This window comes from Eurytemora carolleeae, unplaced genomic scaffold (genome assembly GCF_000591075.1).
Source record: "Eurytemora carolleeae unplaced genomic scaffold, Eaff_2.0 scaffold83, whole genome shotgun sequence".
Lineage (NCBI taxonomy): Eukaryota > Metazoa > Arthropoda > Copepoda > Calanoida > Temoridae > Eurytemora > Eurytemora carolleeae.
In genome coordinates this window covers 210,260-229,775 of record NW_019396027.1, presented here as the reverse complement: position 1 = coordinate 229,775, position 19,516 = coordinate 210,260, and the positions used below count along the sequence as shown (strand labels likewise).

At 33.3% G+C, this 19,516-nt stretch overlaps 3 protein-coding genes and 1 long non-coding RNA gene across 4 annotated transcripts; 1 reads left to right on the top strand and 3 right to left on the bottom strand.

The window, feature by feature from the left end:
* Nucleotides 1–9: 9 nt before the first annotated feature.
* LOC111716415 (uncharacterized) lies at nt 10–2,205 on the top strand. The gene is made up of 4 exons (XR_002768493.1): nt 10–169; nt 463–586; nt 1,155–1,300; nt 1,970–2,205. It is a non-coding gene; the product is annotated as an uncharacterized LOC111716415 (long non-coding RNA).
* Nucleotides 2,206–4,066: 1,861 nt separating this feature from the next.
* On the bottom strand, nt 4,067–12,883 carry LOC111716227 (tubulin--tyrosine ligase-like protein 12). Its single transcript, XM_023491698.1, has 18 exons — nt 12,412–12,883; nt 12,067–12,155; nt 11,762–11,842; nt 11,626–11,704; nt 11,064–11,188; nt 10,192–10,322; nt 8,739–8,810; nt 8,055–8,200; nt 7,853–7,960; nt 7,655–7,755; nt 7,441–7,519; nt 7,092–7,173; nt 5,617–5,792; nt 5,468–5,523; nt 5,243–5,318; nt 4,964–5,045; nt 4,753–4,874; nt 4,067–4,329 (listed from the first exon to the last, which is right to left on the bottom strand). Exons 1-18 carry the CDS (start codon nt 12,526–12,528, stop codon nt 4,189–4,191), a joined length of 1,863 nt encoding a protein of 620 aa, XP_023347466.1. The 5' UTR covers nt 12,529–12,883; the 3' UTR covers nt 4,067–4,188.
* A 171-nt stretch (nt 12,884–13,054) lies between these two features.
* On the bottom strand, nt 13,055–14,891 carry LOC111716327 (developmentally-regulated GTP-binding protein 2; the record flags this gene model as incomplete). Its single annotated transcript, XM_023491801.1, is given in 5 exon segments — nt 13,055–13,220; nt 13,647–13,745; nt 13,814–13,912; nt 14,524–14,589; nt 14,791–14,891. Coding segments are annotated over 5 exon segments (489 nt in total), but the record flags the coding sequence as incomplete, so codon positions are not given.
* Nucleotides 14,892–18,325: 3,434 nt separating this feature from the next.
* Nucleotides 18,326–18,984, bottom strand: LOC111717095 (protein TRI1). Its single transcript, XM_023492638.1, has 2 exons — nt 18,725–18,984; nt 18,326–18,579 (listed from the first exon to the last, which is right to left on the bottom strand). Exons 1-2 carry the CDS (start codon nt 18,905–18,907, stop codon nt 18,466–18,468), a joined length of 297 nt encoding a protein of 98 aa, XP_023348406.1. The 5' UTR covers nt 18,908–18,984; the 3' UTR covers nt 18,326–18,465.
* Nucleotides 18,985–19,516: the final 532 nt, after the last annotated feature.

The following is a 19,516-nucleotide window of genomic DNA, read 5'->3' as shown; positions in this document are numbered from 1 at the left end:
CGACAGATCCTAAAGGGGTCCAAATTATACAGTGAAATAAACAAATTTTGGTTTAATAATTACTTTTTAGGTAACCTGTTCTCAACCCCTGATGTCCCTTCTGTTCCTGTCCATCCTATTCCTGTTCTTCCTATTCCTGTTCTGCTGGACTTACCCAATTTTGAAGAAGGTAAAAAAGTATATAAATATGAATAAATATTGATATTTTAAGTTGCAAACCGATAATTTAATGAGAAAATTTAACATTAAACTCACAAGAAAAATTCCCCTCCCCCCCTTTCAAAATTAGTTTTCCCATGCACAGAATAAAGGTATATTTTCGTGGAATTTGGCCAAATAAATAAAATTTTTGTCTAAAAGAATTAAAAAGGACCAAAAAACTTGTTGAATATCAAATTTTTCATTATTTCACCTTTTTCCGGTCTGTTAAAGTTGTAAAGTTTATGTTTATTTTTTTTTCAGGTTCAAATCATGTCGCTTACGGTAACCAAAGGCAGCTGCGATTCTCGGCCCATTAGATACTAAACAGTGTAGACAAATCGTAATGTTTGTGGACTCACAGAGGATCTGGCTTGAGTTAATAAAGGTTAATTGTTTACTTAACTAAAATTTGTTTACTGCTTATTAAAGGGACTATTGCAATTGGTTTAATTTAATTTGGTTGACAATGGTACCATTTAAACCTTTACCCGACCGCGCCCCTCTTTTTTTTTTATCTTAACAGTACCCTTTTCATGTGTTTTACCTTTTTTCTTAATTACAATTGACATTTTCCTCCATTGTTTGTGAAGCTGAAATAGATTTTGTAGATCATAAATCATAGACCGTTATCATAGATTCACATTTTTTAATTAAACCATCAAATTTCAAATCTTGGGTATTTCCACATTATAAATGATTTACAACCCTTTCAACCTTTAACTGATGTAGAAAAACCACAATTGAAAATAGATAGATAGATAGATAATGTTTATTGCTAAAAAACATGTATCTGTGTTCAGAATGAGTTTACAATTACAAGTTGATGATTATTTTAGCAGTACAAGTATAAAGCAATTAGGTGTTGGCTGTTTTGATCATTTTTTTCAACAGTTTTCAAAATTTTAAACATTAATATCTAAAATTATTACTTGATCAGACAAATTTCATTCTAGTTCCCTTGATCTGAGGATTGGTAGTATAGAGCGGATGAAGGATGATGTTGTGGGACGGATGAGGGATGAGATGGAAGCTCTTTTATCTGAAGAGATTTCTGGGGAGGAGGAGGAGGATGAAGATGAACGTGATGATTATAAAAATGGTAAGAATACTTTTAATATTATCATTATAATGTTTTTAAAGGGACTGTAAATCTAATTTCAAGGGACCCTCCATGAAAGATGACAAGGCCCGATTCACAATGGTACCCTTTATCTTTTCAATAATGTGAAAGATGTTGACGTTTTTTCTAGGTTTAAAAGTGTTTCATTTTGATAATTCCTATAGTTTTCCTGCTGTAGAAATGCGCAAGTCACTTTTGTAGAGAAATCCTAATTTCAAGAGAAAATAATCAGTTTCAAAATGTTAAATATATGATATTTAATTCATACTAAGAGTTGTGAATCGGGCATTGCCATCTTTGCATGGAGGGTCATTTGAAATTACGCTTACAGTCACTTTAAGGGTATTGTTGTAAATCTGACATGCCACGCTATACTTCGGTAGTCACTAAAAATTATGTCTACAACCTTTTTAAAAGTATTTCTATCATTTCCTTTGTTGAGAGGTAGGCTGAAAAGTTTTACTTAAAAATCAATTTTTAATTTTGGAAATTGTCTTTCAACAAATTATTTGTTTAAAATATTTTTCATAAAAATCTGCACAATGGCAGTTTATAAACGGAGTTTTCACTTGTTATTCCAGAATTATAATAAATAAACCTTAAAGATATTTTACATTTATAAGTTATATTATTAGATTTTTGTTTCAGAAAACCTGGATATTTTCTTCATCCTGAAGTCAAGATTAAGAAGTCAGGATTAAGCATTAAGCTCCATCAAATGCAGTCCTACAGATGAATTCAATTCATCTACGATATCCGGTGTTCATACCCTGTAGGGATAAATTTATCCTTAAATTTAGAAGTGCCCAAATTGGATATTGTGATCGATCAAGTGTTAAAAGATTCTACAAAGTTTCAACTTCTGATCCTACTTTATTCATTTGAAGAAGTGCTTTTAATGCACTGACAATTTTAATTTGCACTTGCACTGTCAAAATACTTCTAATATCGGGAATTATTGTGCTGTATCTCTGTATTTTGACACGGCAAGTACAAATAAAAATAAACAGTGTAAATTTTTAGGGTTAATCAATAGTTTATTAGAGGTCGATTTATGGTCAGAATAAGGTTGCCCTGACGTTGATACATGGTTGAAATTTAGTCGCTTAAAGAATATCCACGTGGCTGACATGTCAATTCAATGTCATTTAAAGGTTGGAAAATTTCAAAAATGACGTCATGACAATGTTGGGGACGACGTTGATACAACGTTTTCTAATGCGACGTTGTAACAGCGCCACAAATAGTGCGATCCCACGTCGATAAGAGGTTAAACATGATAATATACGACGATATATCCACGTCAAGGTTGCAAAGGCAACGTGGAATCGACGCTTAGTCCATGTGATCAGGTTTACTGGGCACTGTTCATCTTGCGGAGACATTATATAAACACATCTGTGCAGTCTTTTACCCTTTTCATTAAATAAACTCTAGCAGACATAATAATATTATTGCTTTTGAAATTAGGTATTACAATGCTAATTCATAACAAAGACGATATCGAATTCGTCACTGAATTCCCATGTTTTTTGGGACACCCTGTAGTGCAAATTAACACAAATCGAGCCTTACTCGATGATTAAAGCTAATCAGCTAAATCATGGAAGTTCTGTAAAAGTATTATATATTTAAACAGCATCCCATGACTTTAAAAATTTCGCAAATGTTACAGGTCATGCATCTCATCATGCATAGAAACTTTCTGAACAAATTGAGCTCTTCAGACGGAGTGCTAAATTAGTTTTGATCCGATGATGGAGTCAATCTTCGACAGCAAACAATTCCGTAGTAAAAAAGACGGCTTTTAATCATCCGATGCCGGAGTTCCACAAGAAGACATTTGCGGATGAAAATAAGAGTTCCGATCACAGTAGAAAAAAAGAAAACGGTGGAAAGAAAGAATAATTTTCCAGCTGGGTTGCGATTCTATTCCAGTACCCATGTGTCAGTATATGTAGTTGACATTGCTAACATAAGGATCTCGCCGTCCTGTTGCACACAAATTTGTTGGTCGGATGCACATACTTTTGTAGGTCGGATGCACACTTTTTTAGGTCGAATGTACACATTTGGTAGGTCGACGCACACTCTGATGTTAGGTTAAGTCCAGGCCGAGCGCTGCGGCTAGAACAGGCTAGGGGGCCGAGCGCTGCGGCCACATAATCAAATATCACATTATCAAATGGACAATGTGATAGCTGATATGTGAGGTTAGGTTAAGGCAATAATTCTGGGCTGAACGCTGCAGCTAGGACTGGACTAGGGGCCGAGCGCAAAGGCCACATTTATCAAATTGACAGAGATAGCCAATCTATTGGGTTAGGTTTTAGGTTAAGACAATTTCTGGGCCAAGCGCTGCGGCTAGGACAGGCTAGGGACTGAGCGCGTTGCGGCCATCTTTATCAATTTGATTAAGTAATATAGCTAATATGTGGGGTTCGGTTAAGGTTATCCAATTTCTGAGCCGAGCGCTGCGGCTACCTAATAACTGTGCATCAGACCTACAAAATGTGTGCACTATCTTTTCTACTTACATGTGTACATCTGACCTACAAAAGTTGTGCATCCGACCTGCAAAAGTTGTGCATCTGATCGACAAAAGTTGTGCTTCCGAACTAATGTTGTGTATGACCTACTAAGGTTGTTCATCTGACCTAAAAATGCAATGCATCCGTCCTACAAAATGTCTACATTCAACCAAAGTAATTGTCTGCTTAAAATAAATAAAATAAAACCAAATCATCAAATCAGAAATGTAATGACTAGCTTCCACGTAAAAAATAGTTTATTAAAACAACGTATATTGTAAAACGTTTGAAAAAAAACTTCAATGTTCATCATAAAAACATTTTTTCTGTAGAGGCTCAGATTGCTGTTACATTTTGTCCTTCTGGTTGATCCAGGAACAGAGTGGAAAAGACGTTGTTGAAGAATTCCGGATAGTACTGACAGGCACGCTCACAGTCAGGAGACCAATTGAACTCGAGCATTTTTGGAACCAAGATCTAAAAACATGCTTAGAGTCATGCATTGGCTTTAGCTATGATGTATGTTGGATCTGTAACAACAGTATTAATGATATGCTCTTTATTTAAAATTTGCAGGAGAGAAATAGGAGTTGGAGGTGAAAAATTGGGTTCTAAACTTCCAATGCAGGCGATATAGTATGATATCCCCAGAGCTTTTTGAGAAGTACATTGTTTATGAAGATGAAACTTTATCAAATCTTAATTTTCAGCACAAATTTTGCATGTATGTATAAAGATTATATCTTATTAAACCTTACTTATTTCCCCCTATACAAACGTAACCTTAAAAAAAGCAGTTTAAAAACTTTGCAGTCGGTTTCATTTGACACCATTTGATTTAAACATGTAAATAACTAATTAAAATAACTATCAAGTCTTTAAATAAATGTGATTGTGTACCTTGTTCCCATCTTTGTCTTTATCCCAGGAGAGCATTAAGTCCGTTGCGTACATAGCCCCAGACTGCGGACTTGCTCCTAAACCACAAGGTGGGGGTAAAGCTGTAGCCCCCTCAAATACACCTTAATAGATGAAATTGTGTCACACATGTTTTAATATTGAGGAAAAAATTCTTTGCGAGTATAATCAATTTAGGAAGTTAAATTGTTACCTTTGATCATTTTGAATATATCCTGCTGAACCGTGTCCCAAGCAAAACCTGAGTTCTGTTTCTCGAACTCCAATATGAAATCCTTCATGATAACAAAAATTAAAACCTTAAAATTAGAAAATAGTAAACTTTCAGTATCTTAAATTTTTATCTCAGATTCTTATATATAAATAGAATTTTTATTCAGCCCGAGCCCAACTATGAGTCAGCAAAATCACTTTTTATTAATGCTTCAACTGACTCATGTAAATTAATTTCTTAACAGTAATAATTTGTTCCCTGGCAGTACATTTGTTTAAGTTGAACTGGAGTGTAGTTCATCACGGTGAAGTGCTTCTCGTAAATATCTAATTCACTATTTACCACGTTTAACAAAACTGAATGTTGATTTAAACTTTTTTTGGACAAGTTTTTGGGTTTTAAAATATTTTTAAAAGGTTTTGACTATTTTTCTACAGTCTCCTGCTATTACTAAAAGTAAAGTCTTCAAATTTATGTACGTTCCTGAGATCAAATGGTATATTGGCAAATCTCAGCCAGAACCGGTTGTAAGCGTACACCTGAAATCACAAATACAAAACTCCTTAGATAAAGATAAAATAATTAACAAATAATTAAGAAATATATTAATAAATGAGTTAACTAAAATCCACCTGTAAAGGTTGTACAGATTTCAAAAGTATGATATATCTGATGTCGAATTTGACTTCCCCCAGCTCTGGTCGGTGAAATAGTACAGGATCCTCCAGATACTTTTGTGCAATCTTAGGACCGGAGAACGGTAAACGAAGAATATGGGAAAGATTACTTGAGACTTGAGTGTCCAGACCTTGCCAAAAAAGTTAGTTAATGCTTCACAAGTCTTATAAATCTTATATTTTTATTCATTACAAATGAAAATAAAAAATTAATATGGAATTAAATCGATGATTTAATGTCACTGAACATGTATTGGATTAAAACGTAATTATATCTTTAATAATCCTGGAAAGTTGTTAAAATGTAAGCATATATTTAATAGTCCTGGAAAGGTGTTAAAGCGTAATTATATCTTTAATAATCCTGGAAAGTTGTTAAAACGTAAGCATATATTTAATAGTCCTGGAAAGGTGTTAAAGCGTAATTATATCTTTAATAATCCTGGAAAGGTGTTAAAACGTAAGCATATATTTAATAGTCCTGGACAAGTGTTAGNCCCCACCCTGAAGCATTTGGGAACCTTACGACATTTTAAAAACGAAGAGTTAAACGTTGTTACACTCGAGCAGAACTTTTTAGTTTTGGGGTGGTTCATTGTGTATACACGCCAATATATTTTCTATCTCCGTTTTTCATTTAACATGCTAATCACGAATTAATTGTATTAAATGTTGAATCTAAAAAAACAGGTAAAAGCGTTGCATCTATGACATTTTGCAATATCTCAGCAACTAATTATGGTAGCCGTTGCTAATTTTGAGAACTAATCAAAAATAACGAAAGGAAAAAATGTTATTTAATCCATTAGTAAACTTTTTTTGAAAAAGTTGATCTTAGAAATTTGAACATATTACCCCAAAAGATTTGACTTTATATCCTATTCCAAGGTCATTGAATTAATGTACATGTAAAATTAGCTCCGGCAACCATAATTAGTTCATGAGATGCAGCAAAATGTTCTTTTTTTTCAGGGCTCAAAATTAAATCAATTTATTTGTGGTTAGCATGATGTATATGATATATATATATTAAATGATATATATAAATATATGATATAAAAAAAGGAAGATAGAAAAGATATTGGTGCGTACTGTGTATACACAATGTACCACCCCAACAGTTCTACTGGAGTGTGTGCATTGTGCAAGTGACAGAAGTTAAAATATCTGTTTTTTAAAAATTTCTTTGAGAGGAAGACGACATTTCAGACGAAATACTGTTTTTATAGTTTTTCCAGCACTATTACAATCAAAAACCTATTTAGCAATAAAGCTTACGTTCGACAAGTTACATGCTTTTAAAATTTAATTTTGCGTGGAAAGTGTCAAAACTATTAAAATGTGCCAAATATTACCCCAGGCGGTTTTTAACGGCAAACCGGCTACCATACTAACTTTCTGAGACACTGTAAAACGTCATTGGAATTCACCTCTTGCTAGGTTCCAGGGTTTAATGATCCAATGATTATCCAAACCATCTTTTTCTCGTTTCTGGAAGTAGCTTAGGAACTCCTAACATTAAGATAAACATTATGCTAACAAGATAAAAAATTTAAATTAAAGCAAGAAATGAAATTAATTTCATTTTAAAAATGAGACCGAATTTTAACAATAATTTTAGCATCATGGTTTCCTTGGTAGAAGTCGATCCTTAAAATATAGAAAGATCAAATTTGGTAATTCTATTAATATCTGAATTTAAACTTCGAAGTTCTCAAAATTTCACGATTTTCGACTAGCTGTATAATGTAAATATTGTAAAATTTAGATTTTATTTACCTTTAATTCTGTTTTCAGGTTAAACGTGACTGGAAGCCAATTGGGGCCATGACCTTCACTGTTGACATCTTGGATCCGTCTTTAAATTAAATAAACTTAAATGTCCTGAAGCCCAACCAAGAAATAGCTATCTTAAATTTGAGACAACGCACACAGATTAACTTTTTTTTCTTTTTAATTAAAACTGACCATAACTTGACAAAATTAGATTTACCTTGACACAACGCAAAGCAGATCTTTAATTGTAATCACGTTCTCGAAAGGAAACTGGTTTATTTTCTTCTCAGGAAACTCCAAACTGAAGTTCTCGTAATCCTGGGATTAAAGCAAATAAAAAACAAACTTTTTAAATGATTATTAATCAATTCTTTTACTGAGAGCTAGTGGAAAGAAGCTGTTGACTGACAAAAACCTTGAAATGTGAGGATAACCAGAGTATATCAGCTTCAGCCATGTTGTCCGTCAACTCCAATCTTGAGTCGGTCAGGTTGGATCTGATGTGCTCATACTCGGCATATACCTGAGTAATGAATTTCTAGACAAACACGAAAACCATAAATTTTTCATAAATAAAGCATTCCTTAATCCTTATGACTTCAAATTACATGTTTTACCTTAATTTTCCGATCTTTAGGAAGGGTAGAGACTGGAGTTGAAGGATCCGGAAGGGTTTCCAACTCTCGGCCGGACATAAAGAATGATTTATCTGGTTCTATCTGTGTGGAATCCTCATTTGAAACATCAAATGTAAACCAGGCCGCTTAAAAAACATAATTAAAAATAATAAACATATGAGTTAGTCCTTAAAACAAGAAAACTTCTTAAATCAACTACCTCCTTCAAAGATTTTTTTCCCTTTAATGTTGTCTCTTTTATTATATTATATTCATATATCAAAATTTTGTTGGGGGCTCAGTTTAATCTATGCTTTTCAGGTTTTTTTTGGACTCAACCGGTTTTAATATATATTACGATATGTATATATTGTGAACCAGTGACGGTTCACAATTGTAAATAATATAGTTAGTTTATTACTCTCAAGCGAGAATATGTTTGTGAGCCTGATAATCTAACCCAAGCCAACCGTTAGTATGTTTGTAGCCTGATGATCCAACAGGCCAGGCCGATACCAGAGCAGGAAAAGGGGAATAACAGGATTCTTAGGCCAGGGAAGAAATGAAGATGACGATTACGAAGACGATGATGATGATGATATTGAATCATTATGATTAAGGAAAACCAAAAGCGGAATGGATTCATGAAGGAAGTTATTAAATTAGTTTTTTTAATTTACTCACCAAGTAAACAATTCCTAGTCATTGAGTCTTCTGCTTCTAAACTCTCAACATAATCCCGCGTTACCTCAGAACCTAAAACAAAAGATTTGTTGAGCTAGTTAGTCTTTGGAAAAAAACATCATGAACTTAATCTCACACCTTTATTTGAGAAAAAATCAGCATGCACCCACAATGTAAAGGATTATACATGCTTTGCAGACGGGTACTCCATTTGTATATGAAATATTTAGAAAAGGTTATTGTATACGCGGTTATTGTACATCAGACAAATATTTCTTATTCAAATGGAGTACCCGTCTGCAAAGGATGTATAATCAATCATATGGTAGGGCGAACCGCGTCAGTTATATCTCCCTTCTATTCCTTACTCCCTGACATAAACACACAGTCTGATGTTAACTGCCCTGACCTACACCCATACTGTACTTTACCATAGTATCCATTCTTATCACAGATTGTGTCCATCCTTGCATGCTTGATGTTTGTGATCACCTTCAAGTTTATATCATACTGTCAGTGGACGCTTTTTTGATACAAGCAGTGAGGGCGACTTCTTGTCAATCAGTGTAATTTGTCCGACTATCAATGATTCTGAAAGGTTTTGTTAATAACTTAGGTTAGCATGGTTACAAAGCTTGGTCCTGCATATTTAAGCATGGCTACCATAACATTGTCAAATCCTGGAGCTCTCTGTAGCTTCAATTTCTCTGCAATCGCTCTAACCTCGGTTTTATATCCATCTCTTTGAAGAGCTGTTCTCCTCTGTGCGAGATTATTGCTGATTGCTGTCCAGAAAAGATTTTTGCTAGTTCTTCCAGGACTATCTCTTCTATTCTTGCTCTATCTGTATCTAATTTTCCTTGTGCATCCTTAACTGCTGTTAGTGTTTCTTTCTTCCTAACCGTTCTTGTGACTAATCTCCAGAACTACTTGGAAGTCAAGGTTGCTCTTAAATGCAGTCTTTGTTGAAGTCAGCGTTGAGGTTTTTTGCTTCCTGTTTGAAGAACAATAAAAGCTTCTCTTTGTTCTTCTCATCCTTGCCGGTTCCAAAACCTAGGAGGGTTTTCTCATGTTCCAGTTGTTTAACCTGCAACTCTGTAACTATGCACTTCTTTTGAAGTCCACGCATGTACTTGCACACCGTCACAAAGGTCCTTTTCTGTGGTTTTTGGTTGCAAGCAATTTTTGCTGCTCCAACTAGTTTTACCTCGTAAAATGTTAAATTCCTGCATACAAACAAAGTACACTTATTTCTCTTAACTACTCATTTTGCAGAACTATTTCAGACTCATTATACATCAACAAAGTTTTGCAAAATAACATAACAGCCTTTTACTATTTTTATTTAATGCTCTGGTAAACGTAACTACTAACTTTATTTAGAACATGGAAAATAGGCATTTCATTGTCACTCAATTCCCATGTTTATAGAGACAATGTATCGGAAGTATACCTTGAGCTATAGCTTTAATAGGAAAGAGAAGTGAGTATCCACATCCGTCCCCAAGATATAAAAAAGGCACAAGCCGGAAGGATGGAAAGTTTGAATGCTGAATTCTGGAACCAAACTCATCAAGAACATACCTAAACTCAAAATAAATTAAAATATAAATTATAGAAAATAACGTTAACAATTCCTTTTAGTGGATTTGTATTTGCGTCAATTCTACTATCACGTTGTCATTAACTGTTTTTGAACTTCCGAATAAAAAAGATACATTAATGTTTGATAATAATAATGATAATAATGATAATAATGATAATAATTATAATTATGATAATAATGATAATGATGATAATCATGATAATGATGATAATCATGATAATCATGATAATCATGATAATCATGATAATCATGATAATAATGATAATAATGATGATTATGATGATTATGATGATTATGATAATAATGATGATAATGATAATAATAATAATAATAATAATGATAATAATGATAATAACAATAATCATGATAATAATGATAATAATGATAATAATGATAATAATGATAATTATGATAATTATGATAATAATGATAATAATGATAATAATGATAATAATGATAATAATGATAATAATGATAATAATGATAATAATGATAATAATGATAATAATGATAATAATGATTATAATGATTATAATGATTATAATGATAATAATGATAATAATGATTATAATGATTATAATGATAATAATGATAATTATGATAATTATGATAATAATGATAATTATGATAATAATGATAATTATGATAATAATAATAATAATAATGATAATAATGATAATAATGATAATTATGATAATAACAATAATAACTTCACTCACCATAAAGGCTGCCTTTCTTCAACATTCTCGGCGCTAGCAATACTGTATGTTTGGCTGTATTTCCATTTCTCTACCATAATCTTTTCAATCATGTCTTTTGCTGGCAGTTCATCTTCATCTACATCCTAAAAACGAATGTCTTAAGCTCATATTCCAACATCTTTTTATTGTTTAAGGGGTAAGATAATTTTTATGCAATTCAGAAAATATTTTTGATAGTCAAAAAATGATTTTTTCTTTAGTATTCTATTCTACGGGATTTTTTCCTTCAAAGATTTCTTATTAAATCAAATATTTATATGTATATATACCAAAATTAACGTTTATTTTAAACTGTACCATTAAAACTGTGTGGGAATAAATAAAACGTGTTTAATCTTTCTAACAAAAATTAATGTGAATACATTAAATATTTAATACATATATATTACATATATCCATATATATACATAATTGAGACTTAATAAATAGATAATGAAAAGAACCTTTGAATTAATAAGGTCGAACACGAGATTTTTAACTTTTATTAAAACTTAAACCATTTGTTACACCATTTCATTACCATTTTTAGATCCATTAGTGCTGACATTCTTGTAACCAATCCTGGGATCTCCTCCAGGTTTTTACGTGCATTCTCTGTTCTAATAAAATAAGTTTAAAGTATTTGAAAATTGGTTAAAATAGTATTGCTTCAAAACCTGTAGGTCCAAGAATGATCAACTAGATAAATATGATCTGGGCTGTTTGTATCCATCTCTACCTTGCTAACGACTTTCCACCTAAACATCAGCGAGTTCTCTTTAGCGAGACTAAAACTAGTTGATAACGAGAATTTAGGAATATTTTAAACAAATTTTGTCTTTTCGTGCCAGGGGCGATTACTAGGGTTAGCCTTGGGCGAAATAGCTCATCATTGGAAAATTGCTCCTTCCTAAAGCATTGAGGGGAGCTACGGAAAATTGGCTCAGGCTTAATAAGACCTGTATCCGCCCCTGTCTCGTACCTAGGATTTCCTTCCTTCCAATCTCCTTTTTCATATTCAATACTCAATAGGGCAAAAGCATCTCCGGCATCAAATACTCCATTTGAGATCTGAACAAATAGTAATCACCACCATGCACTCAAATGTGTTTTGCAGCATTAAATGTTGAAAATAAATTACTATTTACGTTTATTAGCAGGGAACTTATACTATTTTAAAACTTATTGTATTTGTAAATATGCCTCCTAAAGGTTTCATTTAAAAGGTGAAAAATTTGAGCTACTTAAATATAATGGATCAATATGAGCAAACTAAAAACAATTGAATTGAATTAAAACCTAATTGTAACTAAAACCGAAAACAAACCTTGGAAAAAAGGGCGTTCCATAGATGTTTAGGAACACCCCCCGACTCCAACTGGTTTTTATGCTGAGAAACAAAGATCAGAAGAGGATCCAATCCATTCTGGGAAGCAACAGGCATTTTTTCTAAATCTGAAAAATGAAAAATGGCCAAATAAAAAAATCCAGTGTTTTTATGCCAAACAATTTCCACCTTGTAATTTCCATGACGAATTTAAACAATGTGATATAAAGAGTAAAAAAACAGAAACTGCAAAAACTACTTGACAGGAAATATAAGCACCTTTATCTTTTCTATTTGACTTAATAATGATGGCTTTCAGTATAAAACACCAGATATAAAGCAGCAGATTAATGTTATAAAATCTTTTTGAAAATATAAAATAGCCTGAGCTATAACTTTTAATTTAGTTAACAGAAAACACAACTTTTTCTGATCCTTATAAAAACCACTTTTCTGCAGTGTACGGCAATTTAGGCGACCCTTAGTTTCTCTTTAATAACCACATTAATCCTTTTTTGTAATGTTTTATCTTTCAATATAAAAAATCTATTTTATTGAAAAAAATGTTGCATTTTACATTAAAAAATATTGAAATAAAAATGAAATCGATTGTAAAGCATTAGCAATCTTTATCTCAACCAAGTCGATTAGAATAATTATTTATTGTGGCATTACAGGCAAATCATTACTTTTTAACAATTTGAATAACATCCTCGTCGGCCATCAGGTGGGAAAGTCCAACCCTTTGTGGGTTGAACTTAGTGCTTGTTCCCCAGACCAGGGCATATTTACAATCATCAGCCAGAGTTCTTAAAATATAATATAGTAATATATATTTTTTTAACTTATTTCATTCAGATATCAAATTTATTGACATGTTAGAAGTAGATAAAGGATACGAAAGCTTGAATTTCTAAAGTGTATACTAAAAAGGGAATCAACTAGCCAAAACCTAGTTAAAATTCTTCTATTAATAATATCCGCCCACGCCTAAAAAAGTCGATTTTTCCCCAAAAGATGTTTTGTTTGTGTGTGTGGAGAGACGCATATTTCCCTCTGGGTGAGAACTTTTACATGTTAATTTGTTTCTGTGGATTCAGTGTAAATCGTTTCCTAAACTCTTCTTAAATCCGTCATGGTTTCGGTAGATTTTCTAGGGGTTGGAATATTTGACAAAAATATTTTTTCTCTTCACAAATTAACTGTCGAATCATGTTCTTAGTAATTCATTTCACCTGTGAATTCCATGGCAAACGTGTGTGACATTAACTCCGTTTCTCAGAATAATTGAATCATCAAAATCAGGAGCCTGTCCAGGTTTTTTTGTGTAAACACTAAAAATGCAAAATTAAATTAATTAAAATTTGATAAAAAATTAAATAAGTTCTATAATCTTTTGTACCGAAGTAGATCAAGATGCTCCCAGAGACACTCAAGCAAATAGTCCAGGTTTAGTTTCATCTCACACGAAATCACTACATTGTGCTCAGCACGGGCCAACCTATAATGTTACAAATAAAATCAAAATACAATAATTGCTCGGCTCCAACTTCCAATCCGGAGTTATAGATCAAAATAATAATAAAAAATTAAACCTTTCATTCATTGTATACCAATAATTAGAAGAGCGATTAATGCCCCCGTCCCGACCAAGTTGATTACACAGTGTGCAGACAGTCAAAGTTGGAATATTTCAACATAATTCTGAGGGAGGGGGGGCCGTAAACGGGAGAATAACCCCCAGGATCCCACAAGGGTGGGCGGTCCTATAGATAAAAACAAAATAATTGGCTAAAATTCTAGCTTACTGGAAAAAGTAAGATTTAAGGTAAAGTAAGTAATTGCTAATTAGCATATTGATAAAACAATGATGAATGAAACAGATAATTAAGATCGATTTAAAACGCCTAGTTTTTATCACAAAATAATGAAAATGTTCGCGAAACATTTAGCNTATGCAGCTCTCTTCAGTCAATTTTCTCTTTTTTTGAAATATAATTTGAACGTTTAACTCGTTTTTCATCTTGATAGGATTGGTCGCGTTGGTGATGTCTGAAAAGTCTTTATGCAAAAGGCAATGATAATAAACAAAAATAATGCCAGAAGATTTACCTGTCTACTTCTTCTAATGAGATTTGATCGATTTTGTTGTAAACATAGAGGCAAGGCATGTAGATTCTAAAATACAGATATTTTATACAAAACATGACCTTTAACCAAAGTATTGACACCGTTTTAACAATCATAAAAAGCAACAGACAAAATACAAATTTACCAAAACTAATCTGTTATAAGACACGACAATGTACTGAAGATGAATTCTGTTATTTGAGCTTTTTTTGAAAACAGAAGTAAGAACCTAAATGAAGTCTTGTAAACCTGTTATCAGCAATAACATCAATGAACTGGTCCATAGTTGCGTCCTCCCTGAAGAGTACCTCGGCATTGTGGATCTTATATTCAGCCAAGATCATTCGAACCTTAAAAATAGTTTTTTTTTTAATGAGTTACTCTTAACATATAGTTTCAGGGTGTCTATATGGGCATCTGGGTATATGCAGATGATATAATTCTGCTTTCTCCTAGCTGAACAGGTCTTTAGGAAATGGTGAAAATTTTGCCAACGCTTCTAAACTGAAATTTAATACAAATATTCGAATCGAAAAATGTAAAACTAAATGCCTTATTTTTTCTAAAGAAAAGGATTAATTATAATTAAATAACCCCAATTTTATTGAATGAATTACCTTTACCATTAAAACATTTAGGAAATGTTCTGCATAGTGATAATTCAATGACCATAGATTGCAATTAAAAACGAGCTATTTTCATTTCAAAAATTCATTCCCTTAACCAAGAATTTTATTTTAACAGTCCAGATGAAATTTTGAAACTGTATAATATTTATTGTTGTTTTTATGAATCTAGTATTTGGGACTTGAGTTCCCAATGTGTTTCAAAATTGTATAAAGCAAGCATGGAATACTGCTATTGGAATTCTTTTTAATGTACCTAGAGATACGCATAGGTACTTGATTGAAAGTATTTCACAATGTTTACATGTAAAAACTATGTTACAAAGTAGATGTGTGTCTTTCTATGATACTATTGAAGCAAGTTCTAATCTTTGCATTAGTTTTCTTTCTAATTTATGCAAAAATGACCTTGACACAGTTCTTGGCAGCAATTTATTTTCAATTGCAAATGATTGTTCTGTAAATCTTTCTGATCTTAGTAAAATGTTAGTTAAGAAACAAATGAAATATTTTGATGTCTCATTGGGCCATGCAAGGAAAGTTCCGGTTTTACAAGAACTTTTAAAGGTAATGTTGCATCGTCTATACGCAACATCCTCTATACTGAACTTCCGACCTACTAACTTTCTGACCTATTGCTATATCCGACCTACGACAGCTGTAGGTCGGTTACACATTTTATTTTTTTAATCCGACCTACAGGCATGATTGAGTTCTAGTCATGTGCATGGAGCGAGGTCAGATGTACATATCTATTTGTAGGTCAGATATACTCTTTTTGTAGGTCGGATCTGTACACTTTTTGTAGGTTGGATGTACTGTTTGTAGGTCGGATGTACACTGTTTGTAGGTCGGATGTACACTTTTTGTAGGTCGGATGTACACTTTTTGTAGGTCGGATGTACACTTTTTGTAGGTCGGATGTACACTTTTTGTAGGTCGGATGTACACTTTTGTAGGTCGGATGTACACGTTTTTTGTAGGTCGGATGTACACTTTTTGTAGGTCGGATATACTCTTTTCGTAGGTCAAATGTACACTTTTAGTAGGTCAGATGTACGATTTTTGTAGGTCTGATGCACATTTTTTGTAGTTCCGATGTGCACTTTTTAATTGTAGGTTAGATGTAAATTCTCTTTGTAGGTCGGATATACTCTTTTTGTAGGTCGGATATACTCTTTTTGTAGGGATCGGATATACTCTTTTTGTAGGTCGGATGTACTCTTTCTAGGTCTGATGTACACTTTTTGTAGGTCGGATTTACACTCTTTGTAGGTCAGATTTACACTCTAATTGCAGGTTGGATATACTCTATTTGTAGGTCGTCTATGATCAGTGATTATATGATCGGATTAATCTATTATGCAAAGAAGATCATTTTCCCTACATTTGAGTGCGATCCAGAGTAAAGCACAGAATCATATTAAATAACAGCTTGAAAAGATTTTATTGGATGCTATCCTGTTTTAACCACCGTTGTTTGAACTATTGTTCTTTGAACTACTACACGTGGTACCCATGAGAAAGTTCAAACAACCAACTTCATGTTTCATGTTCATTTGAACTATTTTTTTTTGTTTATTTAACTACTTTTCATTTGAACCCCAAATTAACAGTAAAAATATTCCGAATGAACATTAAAATATTTCCAATGAACAAAAAATAGTTAAAATGAATAAAAACTGTTCTAATGAACATAAAAATAGTTATAATAAACAAAATAAAGATGTTTTTAAAATAGATTCAAATGAATTCATGAGTCTAAATGAAAAATAGTTTATAGGAACAAAACAATTTGTAGACTATTTTTTTGTTCATTTGAACTATTTTTATGTTGATCTAAAATGCAGCCGAGCTCGCTCAGAAATTGTCTAAAACTTGGCCTAACCCTGAAATTATACACATTTGAGCTATATTTTTGGAATAATTTGAACTATTTTTATGTTCATTTAAACTACTACCCAACAAACAAAAACCCGTGAAGATACACAAGATTATTGGTGTATTTCACACAAGTGACCCGTCAATATCTCGTGATAATTCACGTGTTGTCAAGGTGAATGTCGACGATTTGATCACGGGTCTAGGACCGAGTTTTACATGGTGAAAACCTGAGTTTATTTCACAAGATGAACATGGGATTTTTAAATGAGGAAACTATTTTTCTCCCCTCTATTTAATTTACATTTTTTAAACACCACGGGAAAGGGGGGATATATAATTAATTTCTGATTTATAAATATATTATAAAATTTACTGTGTAAAAGTATATAATTATTACAAAATGTTTAGAAACTAAACATTTTAGTTTATATCTTATACATTAAACATCTTGAACATGTAAACTTTAAACTATTCTTATCGCAAAGTGATATTTCAAGTCTAAATAATGTTCAGTTATGTTAAATGTTTTCATACTTAAAAGAATGCTTCTTCCTATATATATCTATAAAAAGGTCGATATTCCAAAAAGATGTTGTTGAAAAATACAATACAAAATTCAATGTGAAACTTTTCTATACTCTGCTCATGCTTGTTATAATCTGTTATAATCTGTGGGACACCCTGAATTAGACCAATATTCTGACAGTAGAAGACTTTAGTGGTAGGACTTGAGGATAAACATTATACTCGGTTTATTATATACTGTTAACCAAGGTTATATTGCAAGGAAAATAAATTTTAGCTGCGAATCCTCTGCTCCCCCCCCCCCCTCCCCTTAAATAAAATATTGATTTGGCTTCAACTGAATCTGGCAGAGAATGACACGTAACAAGTCAAAATAAAAGTTATTCCTAAATCTGATACTTATTAAGATTAGATAAGATTTTAGGAACAATTGCTACATGATAATTAACTCCATTCAACTAATATCAGGTAAGAGCTAAAATAACTCAGGGTCTGTCCAAGAGAACGATGTTTAGAACCCCCCCCCCCCCATCAATTTGATAATTTCAGCAAAATTAACAGTTATCATTGAATATTTTTCGTCATATTAGGATATGATTCAGACAATTTCTAGCCAGAACACTGCGGCTAAGAGACCGGGCGCAGGAGTCGCGTGACCAATGATCAATGAGCAAAATTGATGGAAGGGGGGGGGCGGTAAAATCGTTCTCTAGGATATTACCAAAACCTGATTCATACCAAAATAAAAATATATGTCTAATAGTTTATTTTTTAATAATGCATTGCGCTACAACAATTGTCACTTTTAAACGCATGTATTATGTCGAAATGTGGATTAGGTAGTTTAATAAATACATCTGTTGGGGGGTCAGTCTGAGAGGCCGGGTGTTTAGCTGAGGTGGTTCTTCAGGTACTTGCTCATGCCGAAGGCCTTTATCCTTTCCTTGCCGAACACGGGCTCCATGGTTTTGTCAGGGGTGAAGAACTGCTTGTTTTCGGGATCCTAAATAAGAAAAAATATTAACATTATACACGACGTATTTACCGCATATCACTGGCCATAACGTGAACTTCACGGCTGTAAGATGACCAAAATTTAGAATATACTAAAACGTTTTACAAATGCGAAATTTAGGTAAAATTCTCACCTGAAGCTTCTTCTCCTTAAGATAGGCCCAGAGACGCTTGATGATCTCGGATCTGGCGAGCTTCTCGTCCTTCTTGGCTCCAACAATAGTTGCAAGCTCTGCAGAGAGGGCCATGGGCTTGGTAAGTCCGTTAACCTTCTTAGGGGCAGCAGCTCCATCATCACTCTTTCCCTTTGGCGCCATTTTTATTATCAGGTACTAGCAGTAGTCACGTCGGATGATAGTAGTTGAGTGATGCTTTACTTCGGTACCGGCTAATACTTATAACCTCACGGGAGCTGTACTAATATTGTACCGGCTCGTATAGAGAGATTCAACTACTTGCGGGGTGGGGTAGGCGGGCTCAGGCGGGGCGGGGCGGGTTGAGAGTAGGTACTACAACCGATGTTCTCTGCCTAGTCTGTAGGGAAGAAAGAAAGAGCGGGTATAAGTGAAGCTAGCTATACATTTCTAGCTGTAGTAGCGTCCTCTCGGCACTATACTCCACCATATTAAATTAAATAACCCTTATTAAGTATGAGAATGTAAACCATGATACCATTACCATGATAGCAAACCCGTTGAAAAAGGCGGATGGTTAAGGTGGGGGGGGGGTCCCTTGCCCCTTTTCTATGGCTTATAGCATATAAAAGGGGGCATTGCTCAAAATTTACTCAAAAGTCACTGCAGAACAGCGCGTTTATCAAATTCGATGGCACAATAATTGTTTGTCAAATTATGGGAGGGGGGGGGGGCTGCGGGGGTTGCTCCCTCACCTCTCAAAAGGTTGAGCCCATCTTACCCCCCCCCCCC

Coding starts and splice junctions, on each gene's coding strand:
- LOC111717095 (XM_023492638.1), bottom strand. CDS start 18,907: ATGGCGCCAAAGGGAAAGAGTGATGATGGAGCTGCTGCCCCTAAGAAG. Junction 18,580..18,724: donor TTAAGGAGAAGAAGCTTCAG/GTGAGAATTTTA, acceptor TTTCTTATTTAG/GATCCCGAAAACAAGCAGTT.
- LOC111716227 (XM_023491698.1), bottom strand. CDS start 12,528: ATGCCTGTTGCTTCCCAGAATGGATTGGATCCTCTTCTGATCTTTGTT. Junction 7,520..7,654: donor CTGCTTTGCGTTGTGTCAAG/GTAAATCTAATT, acceptor TTTAATTTAAAG/ACGGATCCAAGATGTCAACA. Junction 5,319..5,467: donor AATATACCATTTGATCTCAG/GAACGTACATAA, acceptor CGTGGTAAATAG/TGAATTAGATATTTACGAGA.